General features: G+C 42.5%; 1 protein-coding gene across 6 annotated transcripts in view; it reads right to left on the bottom strand.

The window, feature by feature from the left end:
- Positions 1 to 23875, bottom strand: part of FMN1 (formin 1) — a 393438-nt gene that overhangs the window by 134973 nt on the left and 234590 nt on the right. For all 6 annotated transcript variants that reach the window (XM_065595382.1, XM_005309777.5, XM_008174656.4 and 3 more), the window contains one exon: positions 9356 to 9443. In XM_065595382.1, the coding sequence (XP_065451454.1) occupies positions 9356 to 9443 (88 nt within the window). The remainder of the gene's footprint in view (positions 1 to 9355; positions 9444 to 23875) is intronic.

Below are 23875 nucleotides of genomic sequence, written 5' to 3'. Positions count from 1 at the left end.
CTTTAGGCTGAACTCCATAATGACTATGGTGTCAACAAATGATTTCAGAAAAATCCACCAGATTTGCCACCAGGAATGTACAAACCCTAAATGATGTCAGGTACCAGGTTTTGTTAGTTCAATAGTTGAAAAGATACAACATTGCAATTGTATAACCAAGGCAACGACTTGTGAAACATGGTCATCATTCTGTGAGGATGCAGGTCTTCTGTATTCTGAAGGAACTAACTACATAAATTAGATGACACTCATCCTCTTTCCACCATTTAATATATCATTCAGTGTGGCACCCTATTTCTGATGGACTACTATATGCCAGGTTGACGCGGTGCCATGCACAGCTATCCATTGTTGTAGCTAAGGATGCTAATAAAGACAAATTCTATTAGCAGCAAGAAGCAATGGCTCAATCTGCTTCACTGCACAATGAACCTATTATTCTTGGATATATGAACACTAAACCAAGTTGTCCCAGAAATGCCTTTGAGACTATTCTTGGCCCATTTTGCTCTGGAACCATAAATAACTCTGAGATTTCTCTCTTTTTACATGTCTCATAATATTACCATTACTGGAAGTTGATTCAGGTGCTTAGATATTCATCTGGAAACCTGGATATCCAACGATGCTTGGACGAGGAAGGAGCTGAGCCATATATTGGATCATAAAACAGTAAGGTCATATCGGGTGTACACAGAGGTACAGAAGTCCCAGCAAATACTGACCATCATCTCCTTGTGCTAAAATGGCAATTACCCTCTGATTTCAAAAGGAGTGCACCTGTTATGAAACATAGGCACAATGCATCTGTGAACATTCAGTACTTGCTAATAAGTACTCTGTCACAGTGTGCAACAAATTTGATGCACTTGGCACTCTCCCAGATGATGCAGAATCAGCTTGGACAATCATAAGCACGGTCATCCAAGAAGTCATAGATGCCATTCCAAAACTGGAATTCTACATGCAACATCCTTGACTAAATTGATCAGACTTTTCAAATTTTGCAAAAGAAATCTGAGACCAGACAGTGCCATGACAATGGGGTATTTTTTGAGCAAGAGTAAAAGTGGATCATGAAGCTTATTTTGAGAACTTGGCAAAAGAGGTAGAAGAAGGAAGAAGATCTAATAAATTATGATCTGCAAAGTTATTCAATCACTTTGATCCAAAACTGGACTTTGTGCAGGGTTTATGCCGATAAATAAGGCTGATGATAAAACATGCTCAACCCAAGAAGAAGTCCTACAAAGATGGAAAGAATATTATAAGACTGTGCTTAACTATCCTGAACAACTCCATGCTCAGATTTGGACAAGTTGATAGATGAAATCCCTGATTCCGAAACCTCTGCATTGGAAGAGGTCCATTCTGCCATAAAGAAACTCAGAAGAGAGTGTACTGCTGAACCCAACAGCATAACACCCAAACTTCTCAGGTGCACCATAGAGCCCCTAAGTGTAGCATTATTCCAATTTTTTGTCCACGCTTGAACCACAGGGAAGGTACCAATGGAGAGGAAGGAAGGGATCATCATTCCACTTTATCAGGGTAAAGGCCCATGCACTTAGTGCAGCAGCTACAGGCCAATAACTCTGCTTTCTGTTCCTGAAAAAAAAATGGCTCATCAGTCACTCCTAGCTGGCACTTTTTGGTTATACAGCTCACCTCAAAGATGAAGCCCATTCACTCTGAGCCCTGAAGATTGGACTTGAAGAAAGAAGGGGACAGTGCCTGACCACACAGGGCCATCCACGATTAACCTGGCTGCACCAGCTCAGTAGTAACCCAGTGAAACTTTTAGACACCTGCAATAAAGCTGTGCGATGTGGCCATGGACATTCAGTGCTATGGACTTATGGAGTTTAAGTGTACTGTTATTGTTGAGACAGGGTAACCCAGGCAGGTTGGATATCATGGATGAGGCTTAGCTCAGTTTTGTATGTTTGATTGTTTAAACCAGTGGCTTTCAACCTGGAGTCCACAGCCTATGTCTAAGATTTCCAAAGGGGTCTGCATCTCCATTCAAAATTTACCGCAGAAGATGTGGTGGTGGTAAATATAAACTGTATAAACCTTTTAAAATAATTATTTTTTCCTTCATTAAAAAAATCAATTACACAATATGATACATGTGTCATAGGTGATAATTTACTATGGTCTCCATTCTGAAGTCTCTGGACTCATGAAGAGGAGGTCAGTCTGTATTCCACTGAGGATTATGCACATGAGCCATGCACCCAGGGCTAGGGCTTTTAATGTAGTGGTGTCCATTGGTCCGCATATGCACCCTTGTTCCGCCTCATGGTTTTGACTGAGGCGATAAAGGGTGGGGTGGACCAACTGCACCCTCAGTTCCTTCTCCACCACAAATCAATTGGATCCACAGCAGAGGGGAAAAGAAGGAGGGATTGGAATACAGATAGATAGGGACCACGCATCTCAAACAACCTCCAATTCCTCCTCTTCCTTGAGTGATGTATTCATTGACAAGCGGTATCTAATTAGGAGGAGGGTGAGAGGAAGATGATGGAACCATGGAACGGAGAGCAGCCGCATCAAACGAGGCATCTGTCGCACAGTCTTGAATCGGGGCATAATGGGAAGAGAAAGTGTGCACTGAACTCCAAGTGGCCGCCTTATCTATGTCCAGGAATGGCATGTCGTGAAGCATGGCCATAGTTGATGCTTGGACTCTTGTGGAATGGGCTTGTACCCCAAGGGGTGGAGACTCCTCTTGATCACGGAGTCGTGTAGTTCCCATTCGTGGTTGGCCAGGAAATCCTGCTCAGAGCATCTGCTGAGTTCCCAGAAGATAAGCCCCTGACAACAAGATACTGTGTGCGATGCACCATTTCCAGAGCGAACTGCTTCCACACAAAGCAACAGCGACCTGGTGCCCTCTTGTTTGTTTCTGTAGTAAATTATAGTGATGTTTTCCAACATGATGAGAATATGGTGGGAGTGGATGAACAGGAGAAATGCGTGACATGCTCTCCATACTGCCTTAAGTTCTAGGATGTTGATGTGCATCCTGGATTCCCAAATGGTCCAAATCCCTTCCATCATGTGTTCTCACATGTGGGCACCCCATCTGTTAAGTGATGTGTCCATAATGATCATCATGCTTAGGGAGGATGGAAGGAAAGGCAATCAGGTGCAGATCTGATCTGGGTCCATCCTTTACCAAAGGGAGGAAAGAACCGTGGGGTGGGGCAGTCATTAGGGTGTCCATGGAGTCGAGCATCGGAGAATGAGCTTTCTGTAGCCACGGAAGCAAAGAAGAGTAAAGGCAGTGACATACATGCATGCCACTACATAGCCAAGAAGGGAAAGGCAAGTTCTGGCTGGAACAGAAGGACTGGAAGTCACTGAAGCAATCAGTTCTAGCAGGGCCAGGAACTAGTCCTGTGGTAGGTAGGCATATGCAGAGACCGCGTTGATGTACGCCCCGTTGAACTCCAGAGACTGTGTGGGGTCCAACATTGATTTTTCAGTGTTTACACTCACCCCCAAGGAGGAGAGGAGTAGAAGCAGCAGGGAAGTCGATGCTCGAGCTCTGTGTCTGGATTGCACTGCCAGCAGCTAGTCATTGAGATAAGGGAAGATGAGAACACCTTGATGCCAGAGGTAGGCCGCCACTATAAAAAAGACCTTGGTGAAGACCCAGGGAGCAGCGGTGAGTCTGAATGGTAGAATCCTGTATTGGAAGTGCCAAGGGCCCACAGAAAACCTTAGAAATTGTCTGTGGGTCTGTAGTGAGTCGGTGTGGCTCCCCTCCTGCCCAGAAGAGGGCGCACCCGTGCAGACACCGGAGTGGGTGGAGCCACCGCCGCCTGTTCCCGCCCCCCGGAAGTCATGGGGCGGGACAGGAAGTATAAAGGTGAGCCGCCAGAGCTCAGTCGGCCGCCAGCCACCACAGGGAGCAGACGTGCGGCCGGGAGCTCCCGGCCGGGAGACCTCCGAGGCCCGAGGCCAGGACCCTAACTGGCCAGAGCTACCCCGGGCCCACTACGAGGAGGAGCCGCCGGAGCCCGTCCGCTCCCGTCGCTGGGAGGAACCCTGGGAACCCCCCCCCCCCACTAACCCTGAAGGCGAGACCGCACCAGAACCCCTCCGCCCCTGCTGTTACCCGGAGGAGCCGCCCGAGTGCAACTGGCCTGATTTCCCAATGCTGGACCTGCCACCAAGCCCTGGCTGAGAGGAGCCTATGCAGCTAGACTGGCCCGAGCCCGGTGCCACGAACGAGGTAGGCCCTGAGGGGGAACCTGGAAGTAGCCCGGGGGTAGCCGACCCCGGTCAGGCTGCAAACGAATGTGAGCCAATGTCAGTGTGTTGCGGTCTGGATACCCCACTGACCAGCAGCGGCAGTCACCGCTGCTAGGGCCCCGGGCTGGAACGCAGTGGAGTGGGTGGGCCTGCGTTCCCCCCTGCCACCCCCGCTCACGGGTGGCAGGCTTCCCCCTCACCCAACGCTTGGCTGTAGGAGCCTAGGCGTACCTTACCTGTTTGCTTGCTCAGCCCCTGCAACCAAGGGCCTGAGCTATAACTGTGTGTGCCCCACCCTGACCCAGGGCCTGGGCTCCTTAACTGTTTGCTCGCTCAGCCCCTGCACCAGAGGGCCTGAGCCGTAACTGGGTGTGCCCCGCCCGGACCCAGGGCCTGGGCTCCCTAACTGTTTGCTTGCTTAGCCCCTGCACCTGAGGGCCTGAGCCTTGAAAGAACTGTTGTCTGCTCAGTCCCTGCACCAGAGGGCCTGAGCCCCGAACTAACGGTTGCCGCCCAGCCCCTGTCTGAGGGCCTGGGCCCTGAGCTAGCTGAAGGTTTTGCTCCGCCCCTGCACCGGAGGGCCGGAGCTTTTGAACTAACTGACTGCTTATCCCAGCAGTAGCGAGTCGGTGTGGCTCCCCTCCTGTCCAGAAGGGTCGAGCCCCGGCACGGACCTATTACAGGGTCAAATGGATATCTACGTGACAGTAAGAGTCTTGCATATCAGGAAGTAGGTGGAATAGAACCCTGTATCTTGAAAGGCTGTGGCATAGGCTCTATTGCCTCTCTCTGTAGGAGGTAGTCCACCTCCAGGGCAAGGATACTGCTGTGAGAGTGGTCCTGGAGGCAGGATCAGGATGGGGGATGTGGATGAGGTAGCATTGTGAACTTGATCATATAGCCATGTTAAATGACACCCAGGACCCACTTGCCCAATGTTATCATGTTCCAGGCTGGTAGAAATAGCACTAGATGACCCCTGAATGGAGTGGAGTGCAAGAACGGTGGGTTGCAATTTGGTTGACAGCTCTCTAGATGCACTCAGAAACATAGCTTATGCAAAGATTGAGTGTGTGGTGTCAAGGACTGTGCTGATGGGCCAGGCAGATGGGGCCATTGGGTGTTTTGATGCTTGTGGGGAGGCTCATAAGACCACTGGTGGAAAAACTGAGGCACTCTGTATCATTGTGGAGTAGGTGGCCGATAGAATTTGCATTTGGGTGCTGGTGTATAAATGCCCAGAGATCACAGATTAGCTCTAAAGTCTTTGAGTGAGAATAGAGAATGTCAGTCTTCTGGTTGAAGAGGTGAGATTCATTGAAGGGGAGTTCCTCAGTTGTGTTCTGTACCTCCTTGGGAAACCAGAAGAATGTAACCAGGATTCTCTCCTCACGATAATCCCTGTGGCCTTAGTGCACAAAACATGTCCGCCAAATCTACCATGGCCTGGAGCGTTGTCCTGGCAACCAAGCTGCCTGCCTCTAAAATAGCCTGGAAATAGGCATGGCCCTGCTGGGGAAGCTTGTCCGCAAATTCTGCTAACTGGCCATAATTCAAAAAGCCATGCCTGGCCAGTAATGCCAGGTAATTAGAGATGCGAAACTGAAGGCTGGAAGATGAAAAGACCTTACAACCCAGAAGGTCCAGTCTCTTACCCTCGTCAGTCGGAGTGGAATGTGGGTGCTGCTGTCTAGCCCACTCAGTGCCAGCTTGAATAACCAGGGAATTGGGTGAGGGGTGAGAAAATAGAAACTCAGACTCCTTCCCCAGTACAGAGTACATCTTTTCTGCCTCCTTCGGGGTGGGTGCACAAGTTGCCGGGTATGCCAGATGGTGCAGGCCAGTTGGAGAATGGCATCATTGATCGGTAGCACTACTTTGTTCTGATATTGATGCATGCAAAATGTCCAGTAACCGATGCTGGCTGTCCTGCACCTCCTCCAGTGGAATGTGGAGGGCCTCAACCACCCTCCTTAACAACTCCTGGAACTGGTGGTAGTCATCCATGGGGGGAGGAAGGAGTTGACATTGCCACATCTGGAGACGAGGAGGGGAGCCGCTCCAGATCTGGCAGTACCATTGGAGTCAGGCTGATTGGTGCATCCTCCAACCGTGGTGCCAAATGTCTACCCAATGAAGGCCAGACTGGTGAGATGGGGGACTTCTTTTGAACAGATCCAAAAGGTTCTAAAGGGAGATACTGGGACCAAGACTCCCAGTATGGCCAACCAGGCGGATCTGGCAGTTGCTGTGGTGGTCCCCATGGAGCTGGGTACCAATGGCTCCTGGGTTGAGGGAAGGGAGAATATTACCACTGGGCCAGCAGAGCCTTCGGATATTTTTGCTGTTGGTATGGGAATGGTGGATCATGTGCACCATCTGAATCTTCCAACACTGAGAAGTCAGATCCTTGTTCAAAAGGCGGAGCCGCCGGAACCGGCAAAACTGAGAATGTCGAGGGGAGCACTCAGGAACATGACCTGAAGGTGGCAAGTCCAAATCAGGGGACCAGAGTCTCTAGCCAAATGCACTAGAAGATGCAGGGATTTCATCTCATCTAGAGCAAACAGTTCATGAGGTCCAGGAACCGACTTGAGTCTCCCAGTGTCATTCCACAGACAGAATCAGAGCTGGAACATGGGCAGAAGGCTGCTTCAGAACTGATGATTCCTGTGGTTCCGGCAATACTGATGAAGAGGAGATATGAGACTCAGTGACTGGAATCAGCGGGTCTGGCATTCTATGTGACTTCTTGTAGTGCTTGTGGGCCTTGAAACATGCCGTTTCTCCATGGTCAGAACTTGTGGAGGATGCATGTCTTTCTTAGGCCTTAGCACTGGTATTGGTGGAACTGGACTGGAGCTCCATGGTAGGGGGCACATTCCTCGACTGCTCAGGCTGATGTACAGAGAGGTTGCTCAGCCTTGATCTAACTGCGGGTACTGGCAAGGAAGGAGAGGCAGACACTGCCCCTGAATGTGACATGGGCTTCCCCCAAGAAATAAAAGCAGGGTTGGTGCTGTCGCTGATTGAAAACAAGTGAGGGCAGGAAGTGCAGATCTTGAGCTCAGCATCTTCAGCATAATCCAGTATCCAGGTGTGGGTGCTAGGGGTGGACGGCAGGGAAACCACCAAAGCAGTGTCCCAAAGTCCTTAAATCCTAAGAAAACTACTACTAACACCACCACCACCTACTACTACTACTACTACTACCAAAAATAACACCCCACAATAAAATGCTAAGTATATACAAGAAATTCTGAAAGTGCATCACAAGAGATGAAAGAAAAGCAGAAGCTCCGACTTGGACCATGCAACATTGAGAAGGAATTGAGGGTGCAGTCGGTCTGCCCCACCCTTTATTGCCTCAGTTGAAACCATGAGGCAGAACAAGGGCACATGCGTGGACCAATGGACACTACTACTTTTAAAAGCTGTGGATGTATGGCGCATGTGCATAACCCTCAGTGGAATACAGGTAGGGACCATCATCACTCAAAGAAGAATATAGTATTCCAAAGGCACTCATGAGTTATGCATATCATTATAATGATCCTTTCCCAGCCACGAGATTAAATGGTGATAGTTAGCAGCCCTACAAGCAAGTAATCCTCTTAGCAATAGTCAAGGTTCCATAGTGGTGAGAAGTCTATGTAAAGAAATAGAAATAAGTCTTAGTGAGGAATAGGCTGAATGTGACAGCATGAAGCAGAAGATGAACTAGTATAACTATTACTATCATCATTATAATAATATGGGGTTCTCAGGACCATCCTCATAGCATTTGGGTGCCATCCTTAGTCCTGGGGAGTTATGATTCTTTTGTCCAGTAGTCTCATCAGGCAGATCATGATTAATAGCATTTGTATTGTTGTGAAATATAAAAATGCCACATTAATACTCTGCAGCATAAGTGTCTTATCTACAAGACATCTCACAGCATGAAATAAGAGGCCTTGAAAATTTATCTGAAGAAACTTGAAGTAAGAACATCACAGGGTTTTTATGTTACAGCTGCTGCCTCTTATTAGTCTTGCCAGCAAACTATTCACAAAATTCATTACTGCAGCTAGCGTCTATCATTATGATACCTCTGACACATTATGGGAAGGCTCAAAGTTTTGCCTCATTTCTTTCTTCTTCTTGTAACCATCTGTAAGCCCTTGTTTTTTTTAAAAAAAAGCTAGAATGCTCCAAGGCTGTTCTAAAATTAATAATAATCAATGCCAGCAGCATCTCAACACCCCACAATTCCAAGCCAGTCTATGCCATTGTTTTCCCTCCATCACACGCAAGAAAGCAGACTTCAATTTGGAGCTTTCCAGCAGTTGTTTTAAACAAGAGTAAAAAGCTTTTTAAAATATGAAAATTACCTAAATAGTGTCCTTTTTAATATGTAACACAAGCACCAAAATACCTGATCTATCTACGTCCCCTGAAAACTCTATAGTCAGAGACAGATACATTTTTTTCCAAGCTGCTTTGGCTCATTTCTATCAATAACAGGACGTATGCACAGAATAGCCCCCATCACTTGAAAATGTACAGCTCAGTGTTCACCCCTCTTGTTGTCATATGGTTTTGGTATTTTCACTTTTGTATAAGTTTTTTACACTGCCATCGAAGCAAAAAATTAAACACCTAAAAACCCCAAAATATTATTTGTAAGTTCTCACTTGAGCTTCCCTGAGCTGAGGGCCTCTGGGGATAGGGACGGGGAAGAGGGAGAGAGAAGAGGAAACAAAGAAGGGAGCCAACATAAACAGCTTTGAGAGCACACATATAGAAGGCAATCCAATAGAACCACTCTTAAAATCCAAAACAGTTATACATAAAAAACACAACACTAAAATCATAACACTGGATGTGACATATAAAATCAAAATCTAAAGTCAATTAATTACCAGGGAAAAGAGCTGGGTTTCTCATATGTATTTAGTTGGGAAACTAATTCTACTTTTTCTTGTTATTATACTGACACCAAAAAAGGAACACACATAAGAGCACCCATTTTCATTCACTTTTAGAAAATATATGAGAAAATTTCCATGTAAATAAGTTATATCAAGAGTTTTGTAACTCTCACCTTGTTGAATATCCCTCATTTCCAGGTGCAAACTGGATATCAAAATTCCTACAGTTTGAGATCGCTTTCCATCCAGCAGTTTGATAATCTGGAATTATAAAACAAAATGCTATTGTCAAAATTACCAAGCTACAAAAGCTCTCATTATCAAAGAAGAGCTAGAAATGCTAATTTGTGAGTTAAATTGAATGCTGCTCAACCCTTTTTATTATTTAAATGTGGTATAAATCTATGATTATCTCAATCTTCTCCTGGTCTTCTGTAGCCATGTATATAGGTGACAAGACATCAGCTTCTTCAAATTAGTTAAACTTTTCAGTTCAAAAGGGACCACAAAGCTTGGACTTCAAATAACGGTAGTAAATACAACTCAGCTCCAAAATGTAATTCATACCAGTGCCAGTAAGTAAAGATCATCCTTTATTTGTAGGATACTGTCTACCAGTAAGAGAAACTCACATCAGAACTTTATTCAAGAAATGCATATTCTTTCCACTTACCCCCACTAGGAGAATGTGGTGCAGGAGTGTGAGATATTCTGAGTAGGACTGTTGATTAATTGCAGTTAACTCACGCAATTAACTCAAAAAAATTAATCACCATTAAAAATTAATGGTGATTAATTGCAGTTTTAATTGCACTGTTAAACAATAGAATGCGAATTGAAATGTATTAAATAAATGTTTTTCTACATTTTCATATATATTGTATTCTGTGTTGTAACTGAAATCAAAGTGTATATTATTTTTTATTACAAATATTTGCACTGTAAAAATGATAAACAAAAGAAATAGTATTTTTCAATTCACCTCATACAAGTACTGTAGTGCAATCTCTTTGTCGTGAAAGTGCAACTTACAAATGTAGATTTGTTTTTGTTACATAACTGCACTCAAATCCAAAAAAATGTAAAACTTCAGAGCCTACAAGTCCACTTAGTCCTACTTCTTGTTCAACCAATCGCTAAGACAAACAAGCTTGTTTACATTTACAGGAGATAATGCTGCCCTCTTCTTATTTACAATGTTACAAGTAAGTGAGAACAGGCATTTGGATGGCATTTTTTGTAGGTGGCATTGCAAAATATTTATGTGCCAGATATGATAAACATTCGTTCGCCCCTTCATGCGTTGGCCACCATTCCAGAGGACATGCTTCCATGCTGATGACGCTCATTAAAAAATAACGTGTTAATTAAATTTGTGACTGAACTCCTTGGGGAATTGTATGTCGCCTGCTTTGTTTTACCGGCATTCTGCCATATATTTCATGTTATACCAGTCTCAGATGATGATCCAGCACAAGTTGTTCATTTTAAGAACACTTTTGCTGCAGATTTCACAAAAGGCAAAGAAGGTACTAATGTGAGATTTCTAAGGATAGCTACAGCACTTGACGCAAGGTTTAAGAATATGAAGTGTCTTTCAAAATCTGAGAGAGACAAGCTGTGGAGCATGCTTTCAGAAGTCTTAAAAGAGCAACACTCTGATGCGGAAATTACAGAACCCAAACCAACAAAAAAGAAAATCAATCTTCTGCTGGTGGTATCTGATTCAGATAATGAAAATGAATATGCATCAGTCTGCACTGCTTTGGATTGTTATCGAGCAGAACCCATCATCAACATGGATGCACGTCCCCTGGAATGGTGGTTGAAGCATGAAGGGACATATGAATCTTTAGCGCATCTGGCATGTAAATATCTTGCAACGCCGGCTACAACAGTGCCATGAGAACGCCTGTTCTCACTTTCAGGTGACATTGTGAACAAAAAATGGGAAAGCATTATCTCCTGCAAATGTAAACAAACTTGTTTGAGCGCCTGGCTGAACAAGAAGTAGGACTGAGTGGACTTGCAGACTCTAAAATTTTTATTAGGGGTATGGAATGGCTTCCATATGAGGAGAGATTAATAAAACTGGGACTTTTCAGCTTGGAAAAAAGACAACTAAGGGGGGATATGATAGAGATCTATAACATCATGATTGGTGTCGAGAAAGTAAATAAGGAAGTGTTATTTACTCCTTCTCATAACACAAGAACTAGGGGTCACCAAGTGAAATTAATAGGCAACAGGTTTAAAACAAAAAAAGGACTTATTTCTTCACACAATGCACAGTCAACCTGTGGAACTCTTTGCCAGAGGATGTTGTGAAGGCCAAGACTGTAAGGGGGTTCAAAAAACAACTAGATAAGTTCATTGAGGATAGGTTAATCAATGGCTATTAGCCAGGATGGTGTCCCTACTCTCTGTTTGCCAGCAGCTGGGAATGGGAGACAGGGAATGGATCACTTGGTGATAACCTGTTCTGTTCATTCCCTCTGGGGTACCTGGCATTGGCTACTGTCAGAAGACAGGATACTGGGCTATATGAACCTTTGGTCTGACCCAGTATGACCATTCTTATGTTTTGTACATAATTCTACATTTGTAAATTGAACTTTCATGATAAAGAGATTGCACTACAGTACTTGTATTAGGTGAATTGAAAAATACTATTTTGTTTTTTTCAGCGCAAATACTTGTAATCAAAAATAAATGTAAAATGAGCATTGTACACTTCGTATTCTGTGTTGTAATTGAAATCAATATATTTGAAAACGTAGAAAACATCCAAACACATTTAAATAAAAGGTATTCTATTATTATTTAACAGTGCGATTAATTGTGATTAATTTTTTTAATCACTTGACAGCCCTAATTCTGAGTATGTCTCAAAGCCCACAGGTGACCTGATAATTTTAATTTCACTACAACCCATCCTCAAGTCCTCACTTCCCAACACATGGTCTTCTTGATCAAAGAAAGCTGACGGCTTTTCCTATGGCTACCTCTCAACACAGCCCCTAAAACACTCCGAGATTGCTGAAAAGTTCTTCTTTCCAATGATGACTGAGCATCTGTCACCAAAGCCCAGGAAGAGTGAAGGACTTTGACCATCTTTTGAATATTAGATCATACATGTTAGTGCTCTGTGTTGAGCCCAAACTATTTTTGTGTGGCGGGGAGAAGGGGGGAAGATGCTAGCCCTATGAACAAAAGATCCATATTCTGGTATGTATTACCTCAGAGCGGGGATAGGTACATACTGAAATACTGAAAGGTGAACCTTCAAAGTTTTGGAGGTTTAGTTCAGCTTTTGGCACAGATAGACCTGAGATGCAAAATTAGGATTTGAAGCCAAATTTGACCCAAGTTTTGCGATGTTTGTATCTGTGGTTTGGTTTGTACCATTAGAGAGATATGATAGGAAACAAGTCACAAAATTCAGATCCAGAGATGAACTTCCTCAAAATTCAGGAGGCGTTTCATATCCAGGGTCTTGACTCAGGACCATCTCTCGTTAATTAATTTGAAAATTCAAACACTTCACCAAAATCAGCCTCTCTTCAATCTAGATTTCAACAAGACTAGAAACTTGCACAAATAAATGCTTAATAGAGGTTTCCAGCACAATATGTCTGGGAAAATACTGTGAGAAACTGAATTTTAATCCCACCAACAGAGGCATTCAAATATAAATCAAAACAAACAGTTAAACTTTTCCAACCCCCAAAATCATGATATAAGTTTTGTTATCCCAATAATATATTTTAGTGGCTCTCACAATAATGAAAACTGCAGAGTACGATATGGTTTAAAAAACCTCATACTAATTCATACAATTGTTTACTGCAATACTCCTATTTTAGGGGCCCATTCGGGGAATTTAGCAGAACAGCCACTCAGCCAATCACAAATATAAAAGTGAAATGGGAATTGGGAAACATGGTAGAGAGTGAAAGGCTAGTGACATTTTTGTCTGAATAAATGCAGAGTAAATTATTATTTATCAAGTGTTAAAAGTGTGCCAGACACTTCACAAACAAATAACAATATATGGTGCCTCCAACAAGGATCTTACAAGCTACTTATGACCATGCAGTAGAGGCTCACCACACAATTTAATGAATGCTAGTTATGCTACATATAGCATATTTTATGCCAGCACTGCAAATAAAACATATCCTGAAGGTCTTTATACACTATATTTATGATACCGTATGTTAGCTATTAAAATTAATTACGGTAACTTTGTATTCTTATTCTATATGTTTTGTTCAAACAAGACAGAATCCATGTTCTGAATTTCCCAAATATACAAACATACAAAATGACTTGGCTACAAGTCACTGTATATGAATACTTTGCATACATCCCCTCATGTAAAATGTGATTCTTTGTAAATGTTAGAAAGTACCTAGGATATGATGATCATTTTTGAAGCTGTACATAAGTCTGCTGAACTAGGTAGCACATTAACTTCTAACAGGGATAATTATAGGCTTGACTAGTATGCAATTTGTATTGCATTCACTGACCTCAAGGCTGACCCTGTTCAGGGTCAAATTCATATGTTGTCATAAACCCCATTAGACATGCCTAGTTTGAGGCAAAACCTTTCCAGACTATACCTCATACAGATAATATGACATTTAAAACTAATACATTAGGGTACTTCAGAAAAGTGTTGATATACTCTCCAGATATGATCAAATTAGTTCATGTGGCTAATTTTTCTTCTTGTAACTTTTGTAAAAAAAAATTGCAAATAATTTTAATAGTACATTTAAAAAAAATAGAGATTCCTATTGTTTCTAAAAATCTGTATGGAAATAAGTACACATGGTCACAATTACTATAGATCAGACTAGACCCAGACTACTTGAAATAACTTCAGCCAAACCAAACCTGTGTGACTAACGACTAATATTTTATTCAGTAGATAGCAAAAATGGTAACAATAAGACAGTAGAATAGCTCAAGTAGGACATATAAAACATATTAAAAATACAGTTGTAATGCTATGTAATTGCATAAGGAATTTTGTTGTCAGAATTTGGAACCAATGAAGAATTAGGAACCTTTTGCAACAACCAGATGCAATCAATATTAGAAATAGGGAATATATTTTCTGTGGCATCTCCTTTGCCTCAAATTATGGTCAGTTTCAGGAGGCTGCTGGCAGCAGAGTATAAACTCTATTTGAGAATTTTATATAGAAAACAGATGTAAGGAGGACACATCACTTCTCCAACTTATTAAAAAGCACATGGTAATGAAATAGAACTTTGCAAAGGCACCATTGTTGTATTTAATCTATGTTTGTTAAAGATGACCTGGCATGAATCACCTCTCAGCAGTCTGTGTCTCCTGACTGTGGCTGGCAATGACAGGTAAGCAGCTGACTTCCTAGCTGTTAGCTGATGCTGTTCTGCCAGCTGGCAGAGTCTGTCTAAGACTGGACATGGCAGCCAACAGTCTGTCTCTCCTCTAGTGAATAAACACATCACTGAAATAGATGCAGCATCTTCTGGCTCTATGACAAAACGTGAATGCTGCTGCTGTCTTATTCAGTCTATCTCCTGGTCCATAACATAATTTGCCCTAAGTGGCCAGGGGCGGCTCTATGTTTTTTGCTGTCCCAAGCACGGCAGTCAGGCAGCTTTCGGTGGCATGCCTGCAGGCGGTCTGCAGTCACGCAGCTTCGGCAGTGTTTCTGCGGGTGATCTGCTGGTCCCGCGGCTTCGGTGTACCCGCCGCCGAATTGCTGCCAAAACGGCGGGACTGGCGGACCTCCGGCAGGCATGCCGCCGAAGGCAGCCTGACTGCTGCCCTCACAGCGACTGGCAGGCCTCCCCCTGCGGCTTGCTGCCCCAGGTACACGCTTGCTGCGCTGGTGCCTGGAGCCGCCCCTGTAAGTGGCTTCTACTGACTAGCCATCTAAAAAATATTATTAGGCTACTTGATTTGATGCAAAGCGTTATTTGTATCTCTCTCTAATATCTACCATCTACTGTAAAAGTGGATATGTATTCATGCTTGAATACATTTAGCTAAATTATTCTGACATCCCCACTAACGGGTGTTTCTTTAATGCAACCAGAAATACATACCATTAAATGTTGCATGACATTTGTCCCGGACACTTTGTGGTACATAAAACTGCAAAAATTAATGACAGGTTTCAGAGTAGCAGCCGTGTTAGTCTGTATCCACAAAAAGAACAGGAGTACTTGTGGCACCTTAGACACTAACAAATTTATTTGAGCATAAGCTTTTGTGGGCTATTGCTCAAATAAATTTGTTAGTCTCTAAGGTGCCACAAGTACTCCTGTTCTTTTTGCAAAGATTAAGTTTACTTAAGCAATTAAAGGCAAAGTCCTTCCCTATAGTGGTGGACAGGTTCTTTCCATGACACTCAAATGTGTTGGGAGAAACTATCGCTAAACTATCTGTCCTGCAGATCACAATGTCCAACACTCATACCCAGTCATTTAGCTTGTATACTGCAATTATCCCCAAGCATTTGTTAGGAGCCTACTGAAACCCAGCTCAGAGTTATAGTTAAGTATACTCCACAATGCCATCAAACCCCTCCCCCCCATATGTGCTCATGGGATTTCTGTAGGATATAAAGCATCAGCCACAATCTTTTCTCCCTCTGCTCAAAATAAGGCAGGATTTATCCCTATTTGAATAATACATTTCAATCAAAATTATGAGAAGCCATTTTGTTTTTATATTTTGATCTATATTTTAAGTGCTTCAGGAGGCATTTAACTTTAAATTAAATACAATAGGGGAAAATCTCCTGTTATTCTTTTAAAAACACACTTTAAATAGACAAGTAATAGACATGGTACTTGCTTGATATAGTATAGAGAGGTGGGTGTGGTAATATCTTTTATTGGACCAACTTCTGTTGGTAAAAGAGAAAAGCTTTTGATCTACACAGAACTTTTCTTCATAGTAGATGAGGAATGAGATAGATATGCATTTATCTCCATTGCTCTATTATCAAATTTGTAAAAGTACCAAAAATTAACGGTTCCTATCTATGCTAAAGGGTATATCCTACACCCTATGTGAGTGTATAACTTGGTGGTAACCAAAGGAATGCACTCTTCTCCCCACTGTACAATGGATGGAGAGAAAGGAAGAGTGGCTGGGACGAACATTCACCAGAATTCTTTGAAGTTGAAGACGACCCTTGTGTTTCAAACCTGTGAAGCAGACAACTATTTCTGCAATATCTGCTTTTCTTGCAGAACCACAAAATGAAGTAATCATAATTTCTCATTTAATAGATAGAAAATTTGCTGACAGATATATTCTTTAAACTTAAATAATGCTCTTCATTCAAAATATTGACACATGTTAAATGAGAACATATGTTAATAATTACTTGAAGCCAGTTATCGATAATAGACAACAGAAAGTTGTTATCCTCACTGTCATTCTGTGTCTTTGATATGATAATCATTGCACTGAGGGACCAAAGATGATTGATGGACCTTCATTTAGATCATACACGTGACACAAATTACCTGACATTTACCCATTTTCTTTGTAAGATGAAGAAACAGTGGCATCAGGTACTTCCTGCCATACTGTTCCTTGAACTAGTATAGAAAATACTAGCTTCTATAAGGATGACTATCTTCCTGGTAAATCCTCAAAAATATAGGGAAGACAAACACATACTTTAAAATATATCTAGCCTTAGTAACGTTAAGATATAAAGAATGCATACACTGTACATTACACGGAAGCACTTGTCTTCTAAAACATGTCTCTTTCAGGCGACATGGCATTGTAGTTTGATGCTTGCTGAGCCCATTGTTTATTGCATCTCAAAATCAGTTTCCTAGTTCTATCTTCCTTCCAGCTACCTCTGACTTTACAGCTGAAATCAAGTATAGGGCAACAAGTCTGGGCTGTGCAACTCCCACAAGGTGGGGGGTGGGCTGGCTTCAAAGCAATGTATCAGTTTGCAAACTGCATGGATTAGGTCTGTTAAGAGGCAAACAAAGGCCAATGACAGTTTGGTGTGAGGGGAGAACTAGGATCTTGCAGTATATAAAGTTTTAGATGCTTAAATCCAACATATGAAAGAGTCTATGCAAGGCTTGCTAGTCCTATAAGAGTATTTTGGGAGATTGCAGGTGTGGCAGATATCTCTAAGGAGTTGTAAGCCTGGCATATATCTATGAAGTCTAGGATTTCCAAAGGAACCTAAAGAAGATAGGAGTTCAAATACCATTAAAATTCAGTGGAAATTGGTGTTTTTTTAAAATGACAGTTGAAGTCTTTTCAGTATTATAGACATTAACTTTTATATACTCAATTCTTTTCAGTGCATAAACACTTATGCACTTAAAAGTTCATGTGCGGAATCTGTTCATAGTGCAAAAACTTGTCTACACACCAAACATTATGGTTTCAGTATAACATAATATTTCTTTTAAAAATAATAAAATTTCCAGACAAATAACTGTGTCAACATAATATTAATAGAGATAGGTAATAGAGAATGGCCACAAAAGCTATATGCAAAGAATGTTATAACTAAACATTAAGCCTTACAAAATATGGAAACAATCAGAGAAGGCAATGTTGATAAACGGTAACATTTTCAAAAATACCCAAATTCTTTTTTCAAATCTGATTTAACCATTTCCGAGGTTAAATCCCACCAATTTTCAATGACACTTAGGATCCTAAGTCCCTTTTGAAAGTGGGACCTAGATGATGTTGAATATTTTACCTTAAGATTGTAGAACGCTTACAGTGAATACATTCACTTTATCTCCCCCCAACAACCTTATCTTTAACCCACAAGACATACTTATCAAAAACACCACATCCTTTTGAATTATACAAACACTTCTAAAATACTTAACATATCTTCAAACTAGGTATAAGCTGAGAGAAAGTGTTTAGATCCAAATACTTATCCCAAACTTCCCAACTTCTTGATTTTTGTCCAAGTATTTACAGTGTAACAAAGCTGAGGACTTTGGATCCAGATTAGGATATAAAATCCTACCTCCCAATGCACCAAACTTCAGGATCTTTCAGATGAAGAGTTTGACTTCAAGCACTTTTCTTCCTTTCAACCCATACATTACCAGTAAATTTAACAAATCAGAACTGCCTTGCTGAAGTTATAAACAATGCATTTTAAGGTGTATTCTATATAGACATTATATACTGTTTTGTATCTACTTACACAAAAAATGATGTTAAAAGTACCTTATTATGGTTGCAAAGTCAAGCACTCAAAAGTTAGGAAGTGCCTCCTTGGGCATATGCAATATGATAGTATTCAACTACATGAGCACATACTATTGTTCCACAGGAACCTTGACTCATTCAGTGCACAGAATGGACAGTGCTCACATAATGGGCAACGATTCAATATACAGTAACTCCTCACTTAAAGTCATCCCAGTTACGTTGTTTAGTTGTTACGTTGCTGATCAATTAGGGAACATGCTTGTTTAAAGTTGTGTAATATCTCTTCCAACGTCGTTTGGCAGCCGCCTGCTTTGTCTACTGCTTGCAGGAAGAGCAGCCCGTTGCAGCTAGCTGGTGGGGGTTGGAACCAGGGTGGACCGGCAGTCCCCCTATCAATCAGCTCCCCGCTCCCCTGAGTTCCCTGTGCAGCAGCTAGCGGCCCAGCAGGCTAGCAATTGCAGCTGTCCCTCCCCCCACTGCCACGTGCTGCTCCTGCCCTCTGCCTTGGAGCTGCTCCCCGAGACTCCTGCTTGCTGGGGGGGGGGGGGGGAAGGGAAGCAAGAGGGGGGCTAATGTCAGGGTGTCTCCCTCTCCCCTGCTCCTGCACCCCGCTTACCCCATCTCCCATAGAGCAGGGGGGACACACCAGGGCTCAGGATGGAGGGAGCTTGCAGCAGCTGCGGTCTCAGCAAGCTGATCTAATTAACAAAGCATTGTACTTAAAGGGGAAATGCTCATATCTCCCTCCATTCCTGCTGCCTTGTAGAGTGAGAGAGTTAACCCTTGAGGGCTCAGCCAATTGCTAGTTCATCATTTAGCAGTAAGGGAAATATCCCACCCTCTGACTCCTCCACCTCAACCAAGCTTCACAATCATCATCACTGTGTACCAGTATTAAATTGTTTGTTTAAAACTTATACTGTGTGTGTGTACATTATATAATATAGTCTTTTGTCTGGTGAAAAAAATGTCCCTGGAACCTAACCCCCTCATTTACATTAATTCTTATGGGGAAATTGGATTCGCTTAACATCGTTTCGCTTAAAGTCGCATTTTTCAGGAACATAACTACAATGTTAAGTGAGGAGTTACTGTATTGGTTTCTCCTTGCTATTCAGTATGTGGTCTTGTGCCTTATTTACTATACACTATTCAAATCCTGCTTTGAAGACAGAACTATTAATTTCCTCATAGGCTTTTCTATGGTACTCCTCACTATGATATCTGAGTACGTCCCAAACATTAATTAATTTATATTCACAACATCCCTGTAAGGTTAGTGTGGCACTCTGTAGCTCAAAGCATCCCCCTTGAACCCCCATATTCACCATTGTCATATAATTATGATATGTTTTGTACAAAGTGTGTCTTGTGAGGCATCATTTTGAAAGTCTTGATCTGGTGAACATTAATATCCTGTTGGATTGTATGTGATATCATTGTATCTGAAGTTATGAAGATTTGCTATGTGTGTGTTACTGAAATACGTTGTGAAGTTGGGAACAGCCACAACCAGCCTATCAGATACAACCACAGATTAGCCAGATGCGCTGATGGCCCATTAAAATGTATCCACACTCCCAATGACCATCCCAGAAAACTTCTCAGAAAGAGCAAGTAGACAAAGTAGACCTCCACTTCACAAGCATACATCTTTCCAGCAAGCTGAAAGAAACTATAAAGAGGGAAAGTAACATCATGACTTGGCCTCACTTCCCGACAACTCAACACCTGGAAACACATCTGGAGGACAAAGATTTTGAACTGGGGAGGGTGGTCCTGGGCTGGTGGAGAGTTCCAGCCTGTGTATTGAAGTTCTGTGACCTGTTTCTACCGTCTATTAGTGTGAGACACGGCTTGATTCAAATCCTGGTTAGTTTATAGAACTTAGACTGCGAATTTATTTTACTTCTTAGATAACCAACTTGATCTCGATGCTTACTACTTATAATCACCCTATTCTGAAAATGGTCCTGACAGACAGTAAAACGTAGGAATCTTTTGTTGGATGGGTGAATTGCTATATGGAAATATGCATCCTGAAGGTTGAGGGCTGAGAACCAATCCCCTTGGGCCAGTATCAGAATTATTGCTGCAGGTGTCACTGTTTTGAATTTTTGTGCCTTCACAAAGATGTTGAGTAGCCTTAAATTTAGGATGAGTCTCCAACCACTGTTCTTTTTTTTTTTTTTGGAACCAGGAAATACCTGGAATAAAACACTTTCCCTCTATGATGCATGGGAACCGATTGTATAGTACTCAAGAGTAGAAGAGAGTCTATTTCCTGTCGTAGCAGGTTCTCATGAGAGCAGTCCCTGAAGAGGGGCAGGGTAGGGGGGTTGGCAGCTGGAAGAAAAGTGAAGTGGACGGCATAGGGTGGAGGGATAGCTCAGTGGTTTGAGCATTGGTCTGCTAAACCCAGGGTTGTGAGTTCAATCCTTGAGGGGGCCATTTAGGGATCTGGAGCAAAAAAAAAAAAGTCAGGGACAGTACTTGGTCCTGCTAGTGAAGGCAGGGGACTGGACTTGATGACCTTTCAAGGTCCCTTCCAGCTCTATGAGATAGGTATATCTCCATATATTTATTTATGACTATTGAGGCAGCCTTGAAGAATGCTGTTGTGTCAGCTGCATCAAGAGATACCTGGAGGGAAGTTCATGTAACTGGCTTTTCCTCATCCTGGATGTTCTGGAACTGAGATCTGCATTCATGACAGAGCTTGTTCACGAATTCTGATAGCTTTCTGTAATTGAAAAAGTTACACTTGGACATTAAAGGATGGTAGTTTGCTATCTGCAGTGCTAAGCTAGCTAAAAAAAACCCAGCTTCCTTCCAAAGGGGTCTAAGTACCTTAGCATCTCTGTTTGGTGGAGTGAAGTTGGGCTGGTGTAGCCGACTTTGTTCTGTACCCACCTGCACCACCAGGAAAATGGGGTTAAGGTGGGAACATAAAAATTATGCTCCCCTGGAGGGGAATACATAAATGTTTCTCAGCCCTCTTTGGGGTCAGGGCACAGGACAAAGGTGTTCACTAGACCAATCTGGCAGGTTCCATGATGGCCGCATTAATCAGGAGTACCACTTTAGATCGAGCCAAAGCCTGGAGTATGTCTAGAACCTTGAGGGTGTAATTCTGGACAGTCTTCTTAGGAATCTGGAGAATGTCTTCAAATCTGAAAATTGTCTGGTGATGAGGGAGAAGACGGTGATACTGCCTCATCTGGAAAGGGTGAGAAGAGTATTGCTGGTGGATTCATCAATGCTGGTTGATACTCCTTCATCAACTGCTCCTGAGGAGACTGTGGGTACGTCTACACTATCTTCTATCCACCTAGTGTAGACACGATAAATCGATCCCCGATCACTCTGCCATCGACTCCTGTATTCCACTTCAGCAAGAGGCGGAAGCGGAGTTGACGGGGGAGTGGCGGCAGTTGACCCTGCACCGTTCGTATGCAAGGTAAGTTGACCTAAGATACGTCGACTTCTCATAGCTGAATTTGCATATCTTAGGTCCATTTCCTCCCCCCTCCCAAGTGTAGACCAGGCCTGTGCTTCTTCACTCAGTGATGACCATTTTGGGGAGTAGAACTCAAGGTCCTCATAACTCAACTGCCGAGAAGTATTAACTCTGGGGCTCCAATAAGGTCAATGCAATGGGAGGAAATGGAGATGGCCCCCATGTTGGCTACCATTGGTCTCCTGGCCAGAACTGCTGCTGATGAGGAAAGGGAGGTTGAGTGGATCTGAAAGGCCTGTCTGAACTGATAATTGTAATTGAAGTGACCATCAGCACTGGCTTGTGTTTGTCTGATGAATGGGCCTCCTCATGTTCTATCCATGGGACCGGGGTACCGTGGATTCTGATTATATCAGATAGAAGGTAGGAGCAGGTGGGTGGGAAAGAGACTGAAGTTGAGCCTCCAGTTCCCAGCTAGGCTCCCGTACCAGCAACTGTTGGGTCGACAGAGTGGAACCTCCCACAAGAGTATCAGCTCTGCAAAAATCAGGGATTCCAAGTCCAAATAGATAGCCAAGTCCCCCAGGACAGCATACGGAGGACCAGCCTTAGGTGAACTGCCAAATCTCCTGGGCTTTGTCAGGACTGTCTGTCCTGTTTTAGAGGTGGAAGGTCTGTGTATAGGCAGTACCATCAGAGCAGGGGGAGAATGATCCCTTATGTCCTTATGAGGCTCGGGCATTGGTGGTGGTCTATCCAGGCACAGATTCAGGACACTGTGAGCTCCTGGTACCATCAATGTCTTCTTTGTACAGTCTCTGGCTGCATCCATTCCGGGCACGGAGTATCTGGCAGTGCCAGAGGAAGGGGAGAAGCGGACATTTTGGAAAAGGAACTGGGGGTGGGGTGGTCAGTCCATGACATATTTTATGCCATCAGATGGAAGCATAAGGAGGCATGGAACAATGGACATTGCTATAGAATAATTTCCAGTCCCAGGCGCATGGAGGGCACATATGTGCCCATAGTGAATAACCATAGAGACCAGCACTCAAAGAAGTTTGGTTTAACTGACTTGTCCAGCATTACACAGGAACTCTGTGGCAGAGGAAGAGATAGAATCCAGTTCTTTAGGGTGACATTCAACTGTCCTAACAATGAGACTGTCTCCTCTCTCCCATCTCATTCATTACACATCTTCCAACTTTTGCAACAAAAGAGGCAGAGGTCCTACAGACAACTGCTCTCTTCACTACACAACTCTGATTCATTCCCAGAACAAGGTGGGAAGAATAACATGTGATCATATCATTAAAGACTGTTTCATAAAACATACATGGAAGGGAGCTAAATGAATGGCTTTGGCTTTTGAGAAACAAACAAAATAAATGTTCAAAATTTTTCAAAAAATTCAATATTTTAAATAAATAAAAAAAAACTTGAGACTGACTTTTTTTGCTAAATGTTTTCAATTTCAGTCAAAATGGTATTTTAAATTGAAAAATGTTTCAAGAGGTTTTTTTTTTACCAGTTCTACTGGTTTGCTATTGTTTTTGCAAAAAATCAAGGTCAATTTAATCTGTAAATTCATCAATAACTATCCATATCTACTTGTACCTGAATCAATTAAATAACATCACTGAAAAACCTACAAATTCCCCCTTTTTCTTATTCTGGATCTTCTTTCTCTTCACAGAGGTCTCCAATCAATCATACAATTCTGAACATTTTAAATTTTTACTTAAATTACATGTTAATTATGCATTTAAAATAATCTTCTAAATACTCCAAACACAAAATACACACCACCCTGTAATCCACAGCCCTAGCAACAATGCATCTTGTTCTAGATGATTTTATTGTTCATGAGCACTTGAAAAAAGAATTATGGAAGTAACACAAGGAATCAATTAAAAAGATGAAAACATCTTTGAGATCAACTCGTCAGCTTCTGCAGTGAAGACTCAGAATCTATCTTTCCTGAAGTCTGTATAAA

Source organism: Chrysemys picta, chromosome 4 (genome assembly GCF_011386835.1).
Source record: "Chrysemys picta bellii isolate R12L10 chromosome 4, ASM1138683v2, whole genome shotgun sequence".
Taxonomy (NCBI): Eukaryota; Metazoa; Chordata; order Testudines; family Emydidae; genus Chrysemys; species Chrysemys picta.
Note: the sequence above shows the minus strand (reverse complement) of the source record. Positions and strands in the feature narration are given on the sequence as shown.